General features: G+C 53.5%; 1 protein-coding gene across 3 annotated transcripts in view; it reads left to right on the top strand.

Moving 5' to 3' along the window:
* The first annotated feature begins 15,867 nt into the window (after window positions 1-15,867).
* MTCL2 (microtubule crosslinking factor 2) overlaps window positions 15,868-22,160 on the top strand; it is a 103,462-nt gene continuing 97,169 nt past the window's right edge. Inside the window, exon 1 of one of the 3 annotated variants that reach the window (XM_077251865.1) lies at window positions 15,868-16,532. In XM_077251865.1, coding sequence (XP_077107980.1) covers window positions 16,059-16,532 — 474 coding nt within the window. In that variant the 5' untranslated portion in view covers window positions 15,868-16,058. The remainder of the gene's footprint in view (window positions 16,533-22,160) is intronic. The other 2 variants (XM_077251864.1, XM_077251863.1) reach the window with 2 other exon arrangements.

The raw sequence follows: 22,160 nt of genomic DNA on the forward strand, positions 1-22,160 counted from the left end.
CATACACAGCACTCCCCCAGTATGCACCCCATGTATGAGCCGAGCCTCCCATACACAGCACTCCCCCAGTATGTGCACCCATGTATGAGCCTCCCATACACAGCACTCCCCCAGTATGAGTACCCCATGTATGAGTCTCCCAGACATAGCACTCCCCAGTATGTGCACCCCATGTATGAACCGAGCCTCCCATACACAGCACTCCCCAGTATGTGCACCCCATGTATGAGCCGAGCCTCCCATACACAGCACTCCCCCAGTATGTGCACCCCATGTATAAGCACCCCATGTATGAACCGAGCCTCCCATACACAGCACTCCCCAGTATGTGCACCCCATGTATGAGCCGAGCCTCCCATACAAAGCACTCCCCAGTATGTGCCCCCATGTATGAGCCGAGCCTCCCATACACAGCACTCCCCCAGTATGTGCACCCCATGTATGAGCCGAGCCCCCCATATACAGCACTCCCCAGTATGTGAGCCCCATGTATGAGCCGAGTCTCCCATACACAGCACTCCCCAGTATGTGCACCCCATGTATGAGCCGAGCCTCCCATACACAGCACTCCCCCAGTATGTGCACCCCATGTATGAGCACCCCATGTATGAACCGAGCCTCCCATACACAGCACTCCCCCAGTATGTGCACCCATGTATGAGCCTCCCATACACAGCACTCCCCAGTATGTGCGCCCCATGTATGAGCCGAGCCTCCCATACACAGCACTCCCCGAGTATGTGCACCCCATGTATGAGCCGAGCCTCCCATATACAGCACTCCCCAGTATGTGCGCCCCATGTATGAGCCGAGTCTCCCATACACAGCACTCCCCAGTATGTGCACCCCATGTATGAGCCGAGCCTCCCATACACAGCACTCCCAGTATGTGCACCCCATGTATGAGCCGAGCCTCCCATACACAGCACTCCCCCAGTATGTGCACCCCATGTATGAGCACCCCATGTATGAACCGAGCCTCCCATACACAGCACTCCCCCAGTATGTGCACCCATGTATGAGCCTCCCATACACAGCACTCCCCCAGTATGTGCACCCCATGTATGAGCCTCCCATACACAGCACTCCCCAGTATGTGCGCCCCATGTATGAGCCGAGCCTCCCATACACAGCACTCCCCAGTATGTGCACCCCATGTATGAGCCGAGCCTCCCATACACAGCATTCCCCAGTATGTGCGCCCCATGTATGAGCTGAGCATCCCATACACAGCAATCCCCCAGTATGTGCACCCATGTATGAGCCTCCCATACACAGCACTCTCCCAGTATGTGCACCCCATGTATGAGCCGAGCCTCCCATACACAGCACTCCCCAGTATGTGCCCCCCATGTATTAGCCGAGCCTCCCATACACAGCACTCCCCCAGTATGTGCACCCCATGTATGAGCCGAGCCTCCCATACACAGCACTCCCCAGTATGTGCACCCCATGTATGGGCCGAGCCTCTCATACACAGCACTCCCCCAGTATGTGCACCCCATGTATGAGCACCCCATGTATGAACCGAGCCTCCAATACACAGCACTCCCCCAGTATGTGCACCCATGTATGAGCCTCCCATACACAGCACTCCCCCAGTATGTGCACCCCATGTATGAGCCTCCCATACACAGCACTCCCCAGTATGTGCGCCCCATGTATGAGCCGAGCCTCCCATACACAGCACTCCCCAGTATGTGCGCCCCATGTATGAGCCGAGCCTCCCATACACAGCAATCCCCCAGTATGTGCACCCCATGTATGAGTCTCCCATACACAGCACTCCCCAGTATGTGCACCCCATGTATGAGCCGAGCCTCCCATACACAGCACTCCCCCAGTATGTGCACCCCATGTATGAGTCTCCCATACACAGCACTCCCCAGTATGTGCACCCATGTATGAGCCGAGCCTCCCATACACAGCACTCCCCCAGTATGTGCACCCCATGTATGAGCCGAGCCCCCCATACACAGCACTCCCCAGTATGTGCACCCATGTATGAGCTTCCCATACACAGCACTCCCCCAGTATGCGCCCCCCATGTATGAGCCGAGCCCCCCATACACAGCACTCCCCAGTATGTGCACCCATGTATGAGCCTCCCATACACAGCACTCCCCCAGTATGTGCACCCCATGTATGAGCCGAGCCTCCCATACACAGCACTCCCCCAGTATGTGCACCCCATGTATGAGCCGAGCCTCCCATACACAGCACTCCCCCAGTATGTGCACCCCATGTATGAGCCGAGCCTCCCATACACAGCACTCCCCCAGTATGTGCACCCCATGTATGAGCCGAGCCTCCCATACACAGCACTCCCCCAGTATGTGCACCCCATGTATGAGCCGAGCCCCCCATATACAGCACTCCCCAGTATGTGAGCCCCATGTATTAGCCGAGTCTCCCATACACAGCACTCCCCAGTATGTGCACCCCATGTATGAGCCGAGCCTCCCATACACAGCACTCCCCCAGTATGTGCACCCCATGTATGAGCACCCCATGTATGAACCGAGCCTCCCATACACAGCACTCCCCCAGTATGTGCACCCATGTATGAGCCTCCCATACACAGCACACCCCCAGTATGTGCACCCCATGTATGAGCCTCCCATACACAGCACTCCCCAGTATGTGCGCCCCATGTATGAGCCGAGCCTCCCATACACAGCACTCCCCGAGTATGTGCACCCCATGTATGAGCCGAGCCTCCCATATACAGCACTCCCCAGTATGTGCGCCCCATGTATGAGCCGAGTCTCCCATACACAGCACTCCCCAGTATGTGCACCCCATGTATGAGCCGAGCCTCCCATACACAGCACTCCCAGTATGTGCACCCCATGTATGAGCCGAGCCTCCCATACACAGCACTCCCCCAGTATGTGCACCCCATGTATGAGCACCCCATGTATGAACCGAGCCTCCCATACACAGCACTCCCCCAGTATGTGCACCCATGTATGAGCCTCCCATACACAGCACTCCCCCAGTATGTGCACCCCATGTATGAGCCTCCCATACACAGCACTCCCCAGTATGTGCGCCCCATGTATGAGCCGAGCCTCCCATACACAGCACTCCCCAGTATGTGCACCCCATATATGAGCCGAGCCTCCCATACACAGCATTCCCCAGTATGTGCGCCCCATGTATGAGCTGAGCATCCCATACACAGCAATCCCCCAGTATGTGCACCCATGTATGAGCCTCCCATACACAGCACTCTCCCAGTATGTGCACTGTTGTGAATTTACTTTTTGCTCCCTCTAGTGGTTACTAGTTTTTTGACTCTGGTTTTTCTGTCATTCCTTTTATCCGCACCTGGGTCGTTAGTTAAGGGTGTTGCTATTTAAGCTCCCTGGACCTTCAGTTCAATGCCTGGCAACGTAGTTATCAGAGCTAGTCTGCTGTGCTCTTGTCTACTGATCCTGGTTCCAGTTATATCAGCTAAGTCCGCTTTTTGCTTTTTGCTATTTTGTTTTGGTTTTGTATTTTTGTCCAGCTTGTTCCAAATATATATCCTGACCTTTGCTGGAAGCTCTAGGGGGCTGGTGTTCTCCCCCCGGACCGTTAGACGGTTCGGGGGTTCTTGAATTTCCAGTGTGGATTTTGATAGGGTTTTTGTTGACCATATAAGTTACCTTTCTTTATTCTGCTATCAGTAAGCGGGCCTCTCTGTGCTAAACCTGGTTCATTTCTGTGTTTGTCATTTCCTCTTACCTCACCGTTATTATTTGTGGGGGGCTTTTATCCAGCTTTGGGGTCCCCTTCTCTGGAGGCAAGAAAGGTCTTTTGTTTTCCTCTACTAGGGGTAGCTAGATTCTCCGGCTGGAGCGTGTCATCTAGAATCAACGTAGGAATGATCCCCGGCTACTTCTAGTGTTGGCGTTAGGAGTAGATATATGGTCAACCCAGTTACCACTGCCCTATGAGCTGGATTTTTGTATTCTGCAGACTTCCACGTACCTCTGAGACCCTCGCCATTGGGGTCATAATAGTTTGCCAGGCCAGTATTAAATGTTTAATGCATTGCAGAAGAGGGAGTATAAGAAAGAAGATTCTGAGTTTTTTTTTTTTTTCTTCTTCCCCTTTACCTCAGAGTGGCTATGCTTGCTGCAGACATGAATGTCCAGACCTTGATTACAAGTGTGGACCAGCTGGCTACTCGTGTGCAGGGCATACAAGACTATGTTATCAGTAATCCTAGGTCAGAACCTAAAATACCGATTCCTGAACTGTTTTCCGGAGACAGGTTTAAGTTTAGGAATTTTGTGAATAATTGTAAATTGTTTTTGTCCCTGAGACCCTGTTCATCTGGAGACTCTGCTCAGCAAGTAAAAATTGTTATTTCGTTCTTACGGGGCGACCCTCAGGATTGGGCTTTTTCGCTGGCGCCAGGAGATCCGGCATTGGCTGATATTAATGCGTTTTTTCTGGCGCTCGGTTTACTTTATGAGGAACCCAATCTTGAGATTCAGGCAGAAAAGGCCTTGCTGGCTATGTCTCAGGGGCAGGACGAGGCTGAAGTGTACTGCCAAAAATTTCGGAAATGGTCCGTGCTGACACATTGGAACGAGTGTGCACTGGCCGCTAATTTTAGAAATGGCCTTTCTGAAGCCATTAAGAATGTTATGGTGGGTTTTCCTATTCCCACAGGTCTGAATGATACTATGGCACTGGCTATTCAAATTGACCGGCGGTTGCGGGAGCGCAAAACCGCAAATTCCCTCATGGTGTTGTCTGAACAGACACCTAATTCGGTGCAATGTGATAGAAAAATCGCAAATTCCCTCATGGTGTTGTCTGAACAGACACCTGATTTAATGCAATGTGATAGAATCCTGACTAGAAATGAGCGGAAAATTCATAGACGCCGGAATGGCTTGTGCTACTACTGTGGTGATTCTACACATATTATCTCAGCATGCTCTAAACGTATAGCTAAGGTTGTTAGTCCTGTCACCGTTGGTAATTTGCAACCTAAATTTATTCTGTCTGTAACTTTGATTTGCTCACTGTCGTCTTATCCTGTCATGGCGTTTGTAGATTCAGGTGCTGCCCTGAGTCTTATGGATCTGTCATTTGCTAAGCACTGTGGTTTTACTCTTGAACCATTAGAAAATCCTATTCCTCTTAGGGGTATTGATGCTACGCCATTGGCAGCAAATAAACCGCAGTATTGGACACAGGTTACCATGTGCATGACTCCTGAACACCGCGAGGTGATACGTTTCCTGGTTTTACATAAAATGCATGATTTGGTCGTTTTAGGGCTGCCATGGTTACAGACCCATAATCCAGTCCTGGACTGGAAGGCTATGTCAGTCTCAAGTTGGGGCTGTCGTGGTATTCATGGGGATTCCCTGCCTGTGTCTATTGCTTCTTCTACGCCTTCGGAAGTTCCGGAGTATTTGTCTGATTATCAGGATGTCTTCAGTGAGTCTGAGTCCAGTGCACTGCCTCCTCATAGGGACTGTGACTGTGCTATAGATTTGATCCCAGGCAGTAAATTTCCTAAGGGAAGACTGTTTAATCTGTCGGTACCTGAACATACCGCTATGCGTTCATATATCAAGGAGTCTCTGGAGAAAGGACATATTCGTCCGTCTTCTTCCCCTCTTGGTGCGGGATTCTTTTTTGTGGCAAAAAAGGACGGATCTTTGAGACCTTGTATTGATTATCGGCTTTTAAATAAGATCACTGTCAAATTTCAGTATCCTTTACCGCTGTTGTCTGACTTGTTTGCCCGGATTAAAGGTGCCAAGTGGTTCACCAAGATAGATCTTCGTGGTGCGTACAACCTTGTGCGCATTAAGCAAGGTGATGAATGGAAAACCGCATTCAATACGCCCGAAGGTCATTTTGAGTACTTGGTGATGCCTTTTGGGCTCTCCAATGCACCTTCAGTTTTTCAGTCCTTTATGCATGACATTTTCCGGAAGTATCTGGATAAATTTTTGATTGTTTATCTGGATGATATTTTGGTTTTTTCTGATAATTGGGATTCGCATGTGGAGCAGGTCAGGTTGGTCTTTAAAATTTTGCGTGAAAATTCTTTGTTTGTCAAGGGCTCAAAGTGTCTCTTTGGTGTACAGAAGGTTCCCTTTTTGGGGTTCATTTTTTCCCCTTCTGCTGTGGAGATGGACCCAGTCAAGGTCCGAGCTATTCTTGATTGGACTCAGCCCTCGTCAGTTAAGAGTCTACAGAAGTTCTTGGGTTTCGCTAACTTCTACCGTCGTTTTATCGCTAATTTTTCTAGCATTGTGAAACCTTTGACGGATATGACCAAGAAGGGCTCCGATGTAGCTAACTGGGCTCCTGCTGCCGTGGAGGCTTTCCAGGAGTTGAAACGCCGGTTTACTTCGGCGCCTGTTTTGTGCCAGCCCGATGTCTCACTTCCCTTTCAGGTTGAGGTGGATGCTTCAGAGATTGGAGCAGGGGCCGTTTTGTCGCAGAGAGGCCCTGGTTGCTCTGTTATGAAACCTTGTGCCTTTTTCTCTAGGAAGTTTTCGCCTGCCGAGCGAAATTATGATGTGGGCAATCGGGAGTTGTTGGCCATGAAATGGGCATTTGAGGAGTGGCGTCATTGGCTCGAGGGTGCTAAGCATCGTGTGGTGGTCTTGACTGATCACAAAAATCTGATGTATCTCGAGTCTGCTAAACGCCTTAATCCGAGACAGGCCCGCTGGTCATTGTTTTTCTCCCGCTTTGATTTTGTTGTCTCGTATTTACCAGGTTCAAAGAATGTGAAGGCCGATGCTCTTTCTAGGAGCTTTGTGCCTGATGCTCCTGGAGTCGCTGATCCTGTTGGTATTCTTAAAGATGGAGTTATCTTGTCAGCTATTTCTCCGGATCTGCGACGTGTGTTGCAGAGATTTCAGGCTGATAGGCCTGAGTCTTGTCCACCTGACAGACTGTTTGTCCCGGATAAGTGGACCAGCAGAGTCATTTCCGAGGTTCATTCCTCGGTGTTGGCAGGTCACCCGGGAATTTTTGGCACCAGAGATCTGGTGGCCAGGTCCTTTTGGTGGCCTTCCTTGTCAAGGGATGTGCGGTCATTTGTGCAGTCCTGTGGGACTTGTGCTCGAGCTAAGCCTTGCTGTTCTCGTGCCAGCGGTTTGCTCTTGCCCTTGCCTGTCCCGAAGAGACCTTGGACACATATCTCCATGGATTTCATTTCTGATCTTCCGCTATCCCAGGGCATGTCCGTTATCTGGGTGATATGTGATCGCTTCTCAAAGATGGTCCATTTGGTTCCTTTGCCTAAGCTGCCTTCCTCTTCCGATCTGGTTCCTGTGTTTTTCCAGAACGTGGTTCGTTTGCACGGCATCCCTGAGAATATTGTGTCAGACAGAGGATCCCAGTTCGTTTCCAGATTCTGGCGATCCTTTTGTAGTAGGATGGGCATTGATTTGTCGTTTTCGTCTGCTTTCCATCCTCAGACTAATGGACAGACGGAGCGAACCAATCAGACTTTGGAGGCTTATTTGAGGTGTTTTGTCTCTGCTGATCAGGACGATTGGGTGACATTCTTGCCGTTGGCTGAGTTTGCCCTTAATAATCGGGCTAGTTCCGCCACCTTGGTTTCGCCTTTTTTCTGCAACTCTGGTTTCCATCCTCGCTTTTCTTCGGGTCATGTGGAGCCTTCTGACTGTCCTGGGGTGGATTCTGTGGTGGATAGGTTGCAGCGGATCTGGAATCATGTGGTGGACAACTTGAAGTTGTCACAGGAGAGGGCTCAGCGCTTTGCCAACCGCCGCCGCGGTGTGGGTCCCCGACTACGCGTTGGGGATTTGGTATGGCTTTCTTCCCGCTTTGTTCCTATGAAGGTCTCCTCTCCCAAATTTAAACCTCGTTTTATTGGGCCTTACAAGATATTGGAAATCCTTAATCCTGTATCTTTTCGTCTGGATCTTCCTGTGTCGTTTGCTATTCACAATGTATTTCATAGGTCCTTGTTGCGGCGGTACATTGTGCCTATAGTTCCTTCTGCTGAGCCTCCTGCTCCGGTGTTGGTTGAGGGCGAGTTGGAGTACGTGGTGGAGAAGATCTTGGATTCTCGCCTCTCCAGGCGGAGGCTTCAGTACCTGGTCAAGTGGAAGGGCTATGGTCAGGAGGATAATTCCTGGGTGGTCGCCTCTGATGTTCATGCGGCCGATTTAGTTCGTGCCTTTCATGCCGCTCATCCTGATCGCCCTGGTGGTCGTGGTGAGGGTTCGGTGACCCCTCACTAAGGGGGGGGTACTGTTGTGAATTTACTTTTTGCTCCCTCTAGTGGTTACTAGTTTTTTGACTCTGGTTTTTCTGTCATTCCTTTTATCCGCACCTGGGTCGTTAGTTAAGGGTGTTGCTATTTAAGCTCCCTGGACCTTCAGTTCAATGCCTGGCAACGTAGTTATCAGAGCTAGTCTGCTGTGCTCTTGTCTACTGATCCTGGTTCCAGTTATATCAGCTAAGTCCGCTTTTTGCTTTTTGCTATTTTGTTTTGGTTTTGTATTTTTGTCCAGCTTGTTCCAAATATATATCCTGACCTTTGCTGGAAGCTCTAGGGGGCTGGTGTTCTCCCCCCGGACCGTTAGACGGTTCGGGGGTTCTTGAATTTCCAGTGTGGATTTTGATAGGGTTTTTGTTGACCATATAAGTTACCTTTCTTTATTCTGCTATCAGTAAGCGGGCCTCTCTGTGCTAAACCTGGTTCATTTCTGTGTTTGTCATTTCCTCTTACCTCACCGTTATTATTTGTGGGGGGCTTCTATCCAGCTTTGGGGTCCCCTTCTCTGGAGGCAAGAAAGGTCTTTTGTTTTCCTCTACTAGGGGTAGCTAGATTCTCCGGCTGGAGCGTGTCATCTAGAATCAACGTAGGAATGATCCCCGGCTACTTCTAGTGTTGGCGTTAGGAGTAGATATATGGTCAACCCAGTTACCACTGCCCTATGAGCTGGATTTTTGTATTCTGCAGACTTCCACGTACCTCTGAGACCCTCGCCATTGGGGTCATAACAGTGCACCCCATGTATGAGCCGAGCCTCCCATACACAGCACTCCCCAGTATGTGCCCCCCCATGTATGAGCCGAGCCTCCCATACACAGCACTCCCCCAGTATGTGCACCCCATGTATGAGCCGAGCCTCCCATACACAGCACTCCCCAGTATGTGCACCCCATGTATGGGCCGAGCCTCGCATACACAGCACTCCCCCAGTATGTGCACCCCATGTATGAGCACCCCATGTATGAACCGAGCCTCCCATACACAGCACTCCCCCAGTATGTGCACCCATGTATGAGCCTCCCATACACAGCACTCCCCCAGTATGTGCACCCCATGTATGAGCCTCCCATACACAGCACTCCCCAGTATGTGCGCCCCATGTATGAGCCGAGCCTCCCATACACAGCACTCCCCAGTATGTGCGCCCCATGTATGAGCCGAGCCTCCCATACACAGCAATCCCCCAGTATGTGCACCCCATGTATGAGTCTCCCATACACAGCACTCCCCAGTATGTGCACCCCATGTATGAGCCGAGCCTCCCATACACAGCACTCCCCCAGTATGTGCACACCATGTATGAGTCTCCCATACACAGCACTCCCCAGTATGTGCCCCCCATGTATGAGCCGAGCCTCCCATACACAGCACTCCCCAGTATGTGCACCCCATGCATGAGCCGAGCCCCCCATACACAGCACTCCCCCAGTATGTGCACCCCATGTATGAGTCTCCCATACACAGCACTCCCCAGTATGTGCACCCCATGTATGAGCCGAGCCTCCCATACACAGCACTCCCCCAGTATGTGCACCCCATGTATGAGCCGAGCCTCCCATACACAGCACTCCCCCAGTATGTGCACCCCATGTATGAGCCGAGCCCCCCATACACAGCACTCCCCCAGTATGTGCACCCCATGTATGAGCCGAGCCTCCCATACACAGCACTCCCCCAGTATGTGCACCCCATGTATGAGCCGAGCCTCCCATACACAGCACTCCCCAGTATGTGCACCCCATGTATGAGCCGAGCCTCCCATACACAGCACTCCCCCAGTATGTGCACCCCATGTATGAGCCGAGCCTCCCATACACAGCACTCCCCAGTATGTGCCCCCCATGTATGAGCCGAGCCTCCCATACACAGCACTCCCCCAGTATGTGCCCCCCATGTATGAGCCGAGCCTCCCATACACAGCACTCCCCCAGTATGTGCACCCATGTATGAGCCTCCCATACACAGCACTCCCCAGTATGTGCACCCCATGTATGAGTCGAGCCTCCCATACACAGCACTCCCCAGTATGTGCACCCCATGTATGAGCCGAGCCCCCCATACACAGCACTCCCCCAGTATGTGCACCCCATGTATGAGTCTCCCATACACAGCACTCCCCAGTATGTGCACCCCATGTATGAGCCGAGCCTCCCATACACAGCACTCCCCAGTATGTGCACCCCATGTATGAGCCGAGCCTCCCATACACAGCACTCCCCCAGTATGTGCACCCCATGTATGAGCCGAGCCTCCCATACACAGCACTCCCCCAGTATGTGCACCCCATGTATGAGCCGAGCCCCCCATACACAGCACTCCCCAGTATGTGCACCCATGTATGAGCCTCCCATACACAGCACTCCCCCAGTATGTGCACCCCATGTATGAGCCGAGCCCCCCATACACAGCACTCCCCCAGTATGTGCACCCCATGTATGAGCCGAGCCCCCCATACACAGCACTCCCCAGTATGTGCACCCATGTATGAGCCTCCCATACACAGCACTCCCCAGTATGCGCCCCCCATGTATGAGCCGAGCCCCCCATACACAGCACTCCCCAGTATGTGCACCCATGTATGAGCCTCCCATACACAGCACTCCCCAGTATGTGCACCCCATTTATGAGCTGAGCCTCCCATACACAGCACTCCCCAGTATGTGCACCCCATGTATGAGCCGAGCCTCCCATACACAGCACTCCCCCAGTATGTGCACCCCATGTATAAGCACCCCATGTATGAACCGAGCCTCCCATACACAGCACTCCCCAGTATGTGCACCCCATGTATGAGCCGAGCCTCCCATACACAGCACTCCCCTGTATGTGCCCCCCATGTATGAGCCGAGCCTCCCATACACAGCACTCCCCCAGTATGTGCACCCCATGTATGAGCCTCCCATACACAGCACTCCCCAGTATGGGCCCCCCATGTATGAGCCGAGCCTCCCATACACAGCACCCCCCAGTATGTGCCCCCCATGTATGAGCCGAGCCTCCCATACACAGCACTCCCCCAGTATGTGCGCCCCATGTATGAACCGAGCCTCCCATACACAGCACTCCCCCAGTATGTGCACCCATGTATGAGCCTCCCATACACAGCACTCCCCAGTATGGGCCCCCCATGTATGAGCCGAGCCTCCCATACACAGCACCCCCCAGTATGTGCCCCCCATGTATGAGCCGAGGCTCCCATACACAGCACTCCCCAGTATGTGCGCCCCATGTATGAACCGAGCCTCCCATACACAGCACTCCCCCAGTATGTGCACCCCATGTATGAGCCGAGCCTCCCATACACAGCACTCCCCAGTATGTGCCCCCCATGTATGAGCCGAGCCTCCCATACACAGCACTCCCCCAGTATGCACCCCATGTATGAGCCGAGCCTCCCATACACAGCACTCCCCCAGTATGTGCACCCATGTATGAGCCTCCCATACACAGCACTCCCCCAGTATGAGTACCCCATGTATGAGTCTCCCAGACATAGCACTCCCCAGTATGTGCACCCCATGTATGAACCGAGCCTCCCATACACAGCACTCCCCAGTATGTGCACCCCATGTATGAGCCGAGCCTCCCATACACAGCACTCCCCCAGTATGTGCACCCCATGTATAAGCACCCCATGTATGAACCGAGCCTCCCATACACAGCACTCCCCAGTATGTGCACCCCATGTATGAGCCGAGCCTCCCATACAAAGCACTCCCCAGTATGTGCCCCCATGTATGAGCCGAGCCTCCCATACACAGCACTCCCCCAGTATGTGCACCCCATGTATGAGCCGAGCTCCCCAGTATGTGAGCCCCATGTATGAACCGAGCCTCCCATACACAGCACTCCCCCAGTATGTGCACCCATGTATGAGCCTCCCATACACAGCACTCCCCAGTATGTGCGCCCCATGTATGAGCCGAGCCTCCCATACACAGCACTCCCCGAGTATGTGCACCCCATGTATGAGCCGAGCCTCCCATATACAGCACTCCCCAGTATGTGCGCCCCATGTATGAGCCGAGTCTCCCATACACAGCACTCCCCAGTATGTGCACCCCATGTATGAGCCGAGCCTCCCATACACAGCACTCCCAGTATGTGCACCCCATGTATGAGCCGAGCCTCCCATACACAGCACTCCCCCAGTATGTGCACCCCATGTATGAGCACCCCATGTATGAACCGAGCCTCCCATACACAGCACTCCCCCAGTATGTGCACCCATGTATGAGCCTCCCATACACAGCACTCCCCCAGTATGTGCACCCCATGTATGAGCCTCCCATACACAGCACTCCCCAGTATGTGCGCCCCATGTATGAGCCGAGCCTCCCATACACAGCACTCCCCAGTATGTGCACCCCATGTATGAGCCGAGCCTCCCATACACAGCATTCCCCAGTATGTGCGCCCCATGTATGAGCTGAGCATCCCATACACAGCAATCCCCCAGTATGTGCACCCATGTATGAGCCTCCCATACACAGCACTCTCCCAGTATGTGCACCCCATGTATGAGCCGAGCCTCCCATACACAGCACTCCCCAGTATGTGCCCCCCATGTATTAGCCGAGCCTCCCATACACAGCACTCCCCCAGTATGTGCACCCCATGTATGAGCCGAGCCTCCCATACACAGCACTCCCCAGTATGTGCACCCCATGTATGGGCCGAGCCTCTCATACACAGCACTCCCCCAGTATGTGCACCCCATGTATGAGCACCCCATGTATGAACCGAGCCTCCAATACACAGCACTCCCCCAGTATGTGCACCCATGTATGAGCCTCCCATACACAGCACTCCCCCAGTATGTGCACCCCATGTATGAGCCTCCCATACACAGCACTCCCCAGTATGTGCGCCCCATGTATGAGCCGAGCCTCCCATACACAGCACTCCCCAGTATGTGCGCCCCATGTATGAGCCGAGCCTCCCATACACAGCAATCCCCCAGTATGTGCACCCCATGTATGAGTCTCCCATACACAGCACTCCCCAGTATGTGCACCCCATGTATGAGCCGAGCCTCCCATACACAGCACTCCCCCAGTATGTGCACCCCATGTATGAGTCTCCCATACACAGCACTCCCCAGTATGTGCCCCCCATGTATGAGCCGAGCCTCCCATACACAGCACTCCCCAGTATGTGCACCCCATGTATGAGCCGAGCCCCCCATACACAGCACTCCCCCAGTATGTGCACCCCATGTATGAGTCTCCCATACACAGCACTCCCCAGTATGTGCACCCCATGTATGAGCCGAGCCTCCCATACACAGAACTCCCCCAGTATGTGCACCCCATGTATGAGCCGAGCCTCCCATACACAGCACTCCCCCAGTATGTGCACCCCATGTATGAGCCGAGCCTCCCATACACAGCACTTCCCAGTATGTGCACCCCATGTATGAGCCGAGCCCCCCATACACAGCACTCCCCAGTATGTGCACCCATGTATGAGCCTCCCATACACAGCACTCCCCCAGTATGTGCACCCCATGTATGAGCCGAGCCTCCCATACACAGCACTCCAACAGTATGCGCCCCCCATGTATGAGCCGAGCCCCCCATACACAGCAGTCCCCCAGTATGCGCCCCCCATGTATGAGCCGAGCCCCCCATACACAGCACTCCCCAGTATGTGCACCCATGTATGAGCCTCCCATACACAGCACTCCCCCAGTATGTGCACCCCATGTATGAGCCGAGCCCCCCATACACAGCACTCCCCAGTATGTGCACCCATGTATGAGCTTCCCATACACAGCACTCCCCCAGTATGCGCCCCCCATGTATGAGCCGAGCCCCCCATACACAGCACTCCCCAGTATGTGCACCCATGTATGAGCCTCCCATACACAGCACTCCCCCAGTATGTGCACCCCATGTATGAGCCGAGCCTCCCATACACAGCACTCCCCCAGTATGTGCACCCCATGTATGAGCCGAGCCTCCCATACACAGCACTCCCCCAGTATGTGCACCCCATGTATGAGCCGAGCCTCCCATACACAGCACTCCCCCAGTATGTGCACCCCATGTATGAGCCGAGCCTCCCATACACAGCACTCCCCCAGTATGTGCACCCCATGTATGAGCCGAGCCCCCCATATACAGCACTCCCCAGTATGTGAGCCCCATGTATTAGCCGAGTCTCCCATACACAGCACTCCCCAGTATGTGCACCCCATGTATGAGCCGAGCCTCCCATACACAGCACTCCCCCAGTATGTGCACCCCATGTATGAGCACCCCATGTATGAACCGAGCCTCCCATACACAGCACTCCCCCAGTATGTGCACCCATGTATGAGCCTCCCATACACAGCACTCCCCCAGTATGTGCACCCCATGTATGAGCCTCCCATACACAGCACTCCCCAGTATGTGCGCCCCATGTATGAGCCGAGCCTCCCATACACAGCACTCCCCAGTATGTGCACCCCATATATGAGCCGAGCCTCCCATACACAGCATTCCCCAGTATGTGCGCCCCATGTATGAGCTGAGCATCCCATACACAGCAATCCCCCAGTATGTGCACCCATGTATGAGCCTCCCATACACAGCACTCTCCCAGTATGTGCACCCCATGTATGAGCCGAGCCTCCCATACACAGCACTCCCCCAGTATGTGCACCCCATGTATGAGCCGAGCCTCCCATACACAGCACTCCCCAGTATGTGCACCCCATGTATGAGCACCCCATGTATGAACCGAGCCTCCCATACACAGCACTCCCCCAGTATGTGCACCCATGTATGAGCCTCCCATACACAGCACTCCCCCAGTATGTGCACCCATGTATGAGCCTCCCATACACAGCACTCCCCCAGTATGTGCCCCCCATGTATGAGCCGAGCCTCCCATACACAGCACTCCCCCAGTATGTGCACCCATGTATGAGCCTCCCATACACAGCACTCCCCAGTATGTGCACCCCATGTATGAGCCGAGCCTCCCATACACAGCACTCCCCCAGTATGTGCCCCCCATGTATGAGCCGAGCCTCCCATACACAGCACTCCCCCAGTATGTGCACCCATGTATGAGCCTCCCATACACAGCACTCCCCAGTATGTGCACCCCATGTATGAGTCGAGCCTCCCATACACAGCACTCCCCAGTATGTGCACCCCATGTATGAGCCGAGCCCCCCATACACAGCACTCCCCCAGTATGTGCCCCCCATGTATGAGCCGAGCCTCCCATACACAGCACTCCCCAGTATGTGCACCCCATGTATGAGCCGAGCCCCCCATACACAGCACTCCCCCAGTATGTGCCCCCCATGTATGAGCCGAGCCTCCCATACACAGCACTCCCCAGTATGTGCACCCCATGTATGAGCCGAGCCCCCCATACACAGCACTCCCCCAGTATGTGCCCCCCATGTATGAGCCGAGCCTCCCATACACAGCACTCCCCAGTATGTGCACTCCGTCCCCTATGAGCCTCCCAGTCACAAGCAGTCTCCAGCCTGTAGCTGCTGCAGGATGTGCCCCCTCCTCCTCCCTGGTTGGGCCGGTCCTCTCCTCCGGCGCCTCCTCCTCCTCCCAGCAGTAGCTGAATCCGATGCGCACAGCAGACACATCAGCGGCCGTTACACTGGAGCAAACAGCGGGCAGTACCATTGACAGCCCCGGGGAGGGTGGACGCATCGGCCGTAGAATTCCTATCGTGTGCCCGTGACCCCAGCGCTATTAGCGGAATATCTGTTCAGAGCCGAGCCGCAGAAATCCCGGAGCTTACCGGGGCAGTGATGGAGCCGGCGGGGCCCGGAGGAGGTGCTCCTCCCCCGGTACCCGAAAAAAAGAAGCTAAACCGGGCCCCTTCCCCGGCCCGCCCTAAGGACCTAACCGGGTGGTCTCTGTCTAAGCCTCGCAGATCTTCCCCCGTGTCGCTCAGCGTTCTCCCACCAGGACCGCGCCGCCCGCTCCTTTCTCCTGGCACCAAGAAGCAGGCTGTCCCCGCTGCCCGGAGCGGAGGGAAGGGTAAGGTCCCGGCGGGGACCAGGCGGGTGACGGACAGCAGCTCTGAAGGGTCCTGTGCCTCGGAGGAGAACAGCAGCAGCCGGGCGAGCAGCGTGGAGGGCGGGGTGTCTGCGGCCTCCAGCCGGCTGCCCCCCAGCACCTCCATGGCCTTCTCAGACCTGACCGAGGATCTTCTGGACGGGGGCACCGAGAGCCTACTGCGGGAGATGGACGAGCTGCGCTCAGAGAACGACTACCTGAAGGTACGGCTCCGCATGGGCGGGGCTAGTATGGGGAGGGCGGAGTCAGCGCTGCTCAAACATGCATTTCATCAGACTGTATCTACAAGACTGGACAAATAAAGGTCTAGGCTACTTCTAGGGGCGTCCACTACTTGGACATCTGTCTCTCTGTAACACTTTCCTCCGGTGCCTTTCAAGCAGTGTTGTCACTGGCTCTCCCCATGATTGGGTGACATTTTGTCATGTGATCCCAGGGGCAGCTCTCACATCCTCCAGATGTGTGTGATCCGTCCGAAGGCGAGGAGAGTGAAGCCAGCGCTGACTTGACCACATGGATTGTGTGACATAGATGGCCATGCGATCCCTCGGAGAGCCAATGCCAACACTGATGGGACGGCGTCGGAGCCGAGTGTTGTTTTTTATAATTGTAGAAGGGGGAAACCTTGGGATTGAGAAGCGGTTGGCTCATCAGTGAGCTCCTGGCTACCTCTCCACGTTGTGTCACAATTGTGTGGCCTAGTGGTCCTGCCTGTGCCCAGCCTGTGGGTGAGGGCTCTTACTCACCTGCGAGAAACTCACACATCAATGCCCGGCTCTGCACCCAGCACTCGGGAGCGGAGCGTTCAGCTTCATGTATTCCTATGTGGCCCCATGCTCTGCTCCTTGGTGCCGGGCATTGGCGTGCGAGACCTGTCCGAGGTTCTCGCAGGTGAGTATGAGCCCTCACCCTTACACCACCATAGGAAGCTGACGTTTGTGTAACTTTGCCCTATCCCAAGCCACAGCCATGTGAGAGCAGAGGAAACCATGAGCATGTCGTAGGCCTGGGGCATTGCCGATGTATGAATGTAAAAGTGGTGCACTGGCACTTATGCGTCAGGCTGGGGGTCTACATTAAGCTTGTTCATCGGACTCTGGCTGAAATGGCCATGTGTCTTGTACTGTGCGTCGGGGATGCATCCCACCCTAGCTACAGTGACGGTATGGGGAAGCGTCCCACCCTAGCCACAGTGACGGTATGGGGAAGCGTCCCACCATAGCCACAGTGACGGTATGGGGAAGCGTCCCACCCTAGCCACAGTGACGGTATGGGTCCCACCCTAGCCACAGTGACGGTATGATGTTACTCTCTCTGTGTCTTGTACTGTGCGTCGGGGATGTGTCCAGTTCTAGCCACAGTGACGGTATGGTGTCACTCTCTATGTGTCTTATACAGAGCGTCAGGGATGCGTCCCACCCTAGCCACAGTGACGGTATGGTATTACACTCTCTATGTGTCTTGTACTGAGCGTCGGGGGTGCGTCCCACCCTAGCCACAGTGACGGTATGATGTTACACTCTCTATGTGTCTTGTACTGAGCGTCGGGGGTGCGTCCCACCCTAGCCACAGTGACGGTATGGTGTTACACTCTCTATGTGTCTTGTACTGAGCGTAAGGGATGCGTCCCACCCTAGCCACAGTGACGGTATGGTGTTACACTCTCTATGTGTCTTGTACTGAGCGTAAGGGATGCGTCCCACCCTAGCCACAGTGACTGTATGGTGTTACACTCTCTATGTGTCTTGTACTGAGCGTCGGGGATGCGTCCCACCCTAGCCACAGTGACGGTATGGTGTTACTCTCTCTATGTGTCTTGTACTGAGCGTCGGGGATGCGTCCCACCCTAGCCACAGTGACGGTATGGTATTACACTCTCTATGTGTCTTATACAGAGTGTCGGGGATGCGTCCCACCCTAGCCACAGTGACGGCATGGTGTTACTCTCTATGTGTCTTGTACTGAGCGTAAGGGATGCGTCCCACCCTAGCCACAGTGATGGTATGGTGTTACACTCTCTATGTGTCTTGTACTGAGTGTAAGGGATGCGTCCCACCCTAGCCACAGTGACGATATGATGTTACACTCTCTGTGTCTTGTACTGAGCGTAAGGGATGCGTCCCACCCTAGCCACAGTGATGGTATGGTGTTACACTCTCTATGTGTCTTGTACTGAGCGTCGGGGATGTGTCCCACCCTAGCCACAGTGATAGTATGGTGTTACACTCTCTATGTGTCTTGTACTGAGCATAAGGGATGCGTCCCACCCTAGCCACAGTGATAGTATGGTGCCACTCTCTGTGTCTTGTACTGAGCGTCGGGGATGCGTCCCACCCTAGCCACAGTGACGGTATGATGTTACTCTCTCTGTGTCTTGTACTGTGCGTCGGGGATGTGTCCAGTTCTAGCCACAGTGACGGTATGGTGTCACTCTCTATGTGTCTTATACAGAGCGTCAGGGATGCGTCCCACCCTAGCCACAGTGACGGTATGGTATTACACTCTCTATGTGTCTTATACAGAGTGTCAGGGATGCGTCCCACCCTAGCCACAGTGATGGTATGGTGTTACACTCTCTATGTGTCTTGTACTGAGCGTCGGGGGTGCGTCCCACCCTAGCCACAGTGACGGTATGGTGTTACACTCTCTATGTGTCTTGTACTGAGCGTAAGGGATGCGTCCCACCCTAGCCACAGTGACGGTATGATGTTACACTCTCTGTGTCTTGTACTGAGCGTCGGGGATGTGTCCCACCCTAGCCACAGTGACGGTATGATGTTACACTCTCTATGTGTCTTGTACTGAGCGTCGGGGATGTGTCCCACCCTAGCCACAGTGACGGTATGATGTTACACTCTCCATGTGTCTTGTACTGAGCGTCGGGGATGCGTCCCACCCTAGCCACAGTGATGGTATGGTGTTACACTCTCTATGTGTCTTGTACTGAGCATAAGGTATGCGTCCCACCCTAGCCACAGTGACGGTATGGTGTTACACTCTCTATGTGTCTTGTACTGAGCGTAAGGGATGCGTCCCACCCTAGCCACAGTGACGGTATGGTGTTACACTCTCTATGTGTCTTGTACTGAGCGTCAGGGATGCGTCCCACCCTAGCCACAGTGATGGTATGGTGTTACACTCTCTATGTGTCTTGTACTGAGCGTCGGGTTGCGTCCCACCCTAGCCACAGTGACGGTATGGTGTTACACTCTCTATGTGTCTTGTACTAAGCGTAAGGGATGCGTCCCACCCTAGCCACAGTGATAGTATGGTGTTACACTCTCTATGTGTCTTGTACTGAGCGTAAGAGATGCGTCCCACCCTAGCCACAGTGACGGTATGGTGTTACACTCTCTGTGTCTTGTACTGAGCGTCGGGGATGTGTCCCACCCTAGCCACAGTGACGGTATGATGTTACACTCTCTATGTGTCTTGTACTGAGCGTAAGGGATGCGTCCCACCCTAGCCACAGTGACGGTATGGTGTTACACTCTCTATGTGTCTTGTACTGAGCGTAAGGGATGCGTCCCACCCTAGCCACAGTGACGGTATGGTGTTACACTCTCTATGTGTCTTGTACTGAGCGTAAGGGATGCGTCCCACCCTAGCCACAGTGACTGTATGGTGTTACACTCTCTATGTGTCTTGTACTGAGCGTCGGGGATGCGTCCCACCCTAGCCACAGTGACGGTATTGTGTTACACTCTCTATGTGTCTTGTACTGAGCGTAAGAGATGCGTCCCACCCTAGCCACAGTAACGGTATGGTGTTACACTCTCTATGTGTCTTGTACTGAGCGTCGGGGATGCGTCCCACCCTAGCCACAGTGACGGTATGGTGTTACACTCTCTATGTGTCTTGTACTGAGCGTAAGAGATGCGTCCCACCCTAGCCACAGTGACGATATGATGTTACACTCTCTATGTGTCTTGTACTGAGCGTCGGGGATGCGTCCCACCCTAGCCACAGTGACGGTATGGTGTTACACTCTCTATGTGTCTTGTACTGAGCGTCGGGGATGCGTCCCACCCTAGCCACAGTGACGGTATGGTGTTACACTCTCTGTGTCTTGAACTGAGCGTCGGGGATGCGTCCCACCCTAGCCACAGTGACGGTATGGTGTTACACTCTCTGTGTCTTGTACTGAGCGTCGGGGATGCGTCCCACCCTAGCCACAGTGACGGTATGGTGTTACACTCTCTATGTGTCTTGTACTGAGCGTAAGAAATGCGTCCCACCCTAGCCACAGTGACGGTATGGTGTTACACTCTCTATGTGTCTTGTACTGAGCGTCGGGGATGCGTCCCACCCTAGCCACAGTGATGGTATGGTGTTACACTCTCTATGTGTCTTGTACAGAGCATCGGGGATGCGTCCCACCCTAGCCACAGTGACGGTATGGTGTTACATTCTCTATGTGTCTTGTACAGAGCATCGGGTATGCATCCCACCCTAGCCACAGTGACAGTATGGTATTACACTCTCTATGTGTCTTATACAGAGCGTCGGGGATGCGTCCCACCCTAGCCACAGTGACGGTATGGTGTTACTCTATGTGTCTTGTACTGAGCGTCAAGGATGCGTCCCACCCTAGCCACAGTGACGGTATGGTGTCACACTCTCTATGTGTCTTGTACTGAGCGTCGGGGATGCGTCCCACCCTAGCCACAGTGACGGTATGGTGTCACTCTCTATGTGTCTTGTACTGAGCGTCGGGGATGCGTCCCACCCTAGCCACAGTGACGGTATGGTGTTACTCTCTATGTGTCTTTTACTGAGCGTCGGGGATGCGTCCCACCCTAGTCACAGTGACAGTATGGTGTTACACTCTCTGGGTAATGGACAGAGCTTCTCTTGGTGTAGTGAACGTTGTCGGTTGCTGGTTGGACTACATGCCTGCAGGAGGTTGTGTGTCCCTCAGGCGTGTTGTGTCAGCTGTCTGCTGAGCCTATGCACCAGGTGTCTCCACTGGTGTTTTCTGAGGACAAGTGTGAACGTTTATACCATGTTTGGAGTTAGTGAAAAATGTTATAATGTTGGAAATAGGCGGACACTTAGCACAGAGAGAAGACAAGGATGAGTGGCTGGCAGAGCAGATTTGCGGTGACGTGTGCCTGACAGCGGGCTGGCGAAGCCCTGACTAGCATCGAGCGCCACATTTTGTGGATGGTGGATGCTGTTAACAATTGCTGCAGTCATTGGGCTGAGTTCACGCATTGCGGCCACCATGCTATTTGCAACTTGGCACAAATTTTAAACCGTTTGCAGCTAAAAGCAGGTTTTGCAGTATGTGTTGCATTCTTTTTGCAGACGGTAGTGGCCAAGGTGAGGAGATGCAAATATTGGCTGATCCATGACCTGCTCTGTACCCCTCAATGGTTAGATCTCTCCATAGTTTGGGGTGACATGGCACTGCGGACCCTTTGTGTAGTCCCTGTCCTGTGTACAAACATTGCATAGAAGTTACTCAGGCGGCACTGTACTGGAGCACTTTATTGTCGCTAGCTAATATCCTCTGGTTTAGCCCAGACGTATTGTCTTCCTTCAGCAGCATCGCTTACCAATTGTTTCCATGCTTCCCTTTTTGGAGCTGTATTTCCCCTGTATACTGGCTGATCTCACCGCTATTAGTTTTTAGGGTGTCATGTACACAGTCATGTTTTGGATCTAAATTAAATATACAGTAGTTCCCATAGAAATCTATGCTGTCATACGTATTTTTCTTTCATATGTCTTTACGTAGAAAAGGATACATAAAAAATTAATAAGCAAATAGCTGTGGAATGTTCCGTTGCATGTCATATTATAGAGGACTCACTCCCAAAATCATT

The sequence above is a fragment of the Ranitomeya variabilis genome, chromosome 4, assembly GCF_051348905.1.
Source record: "Ranitomeya variabilis isolate aRanVar5 chromosome 4, aRanVar5.hap1, whole genome shotgun sequence".
NCBI lineage: Eukaryota > Metazoa > Chordata > Amphibia > Anura > Dendrobatidae > Ranitomeya > Ranitomeya variabilis.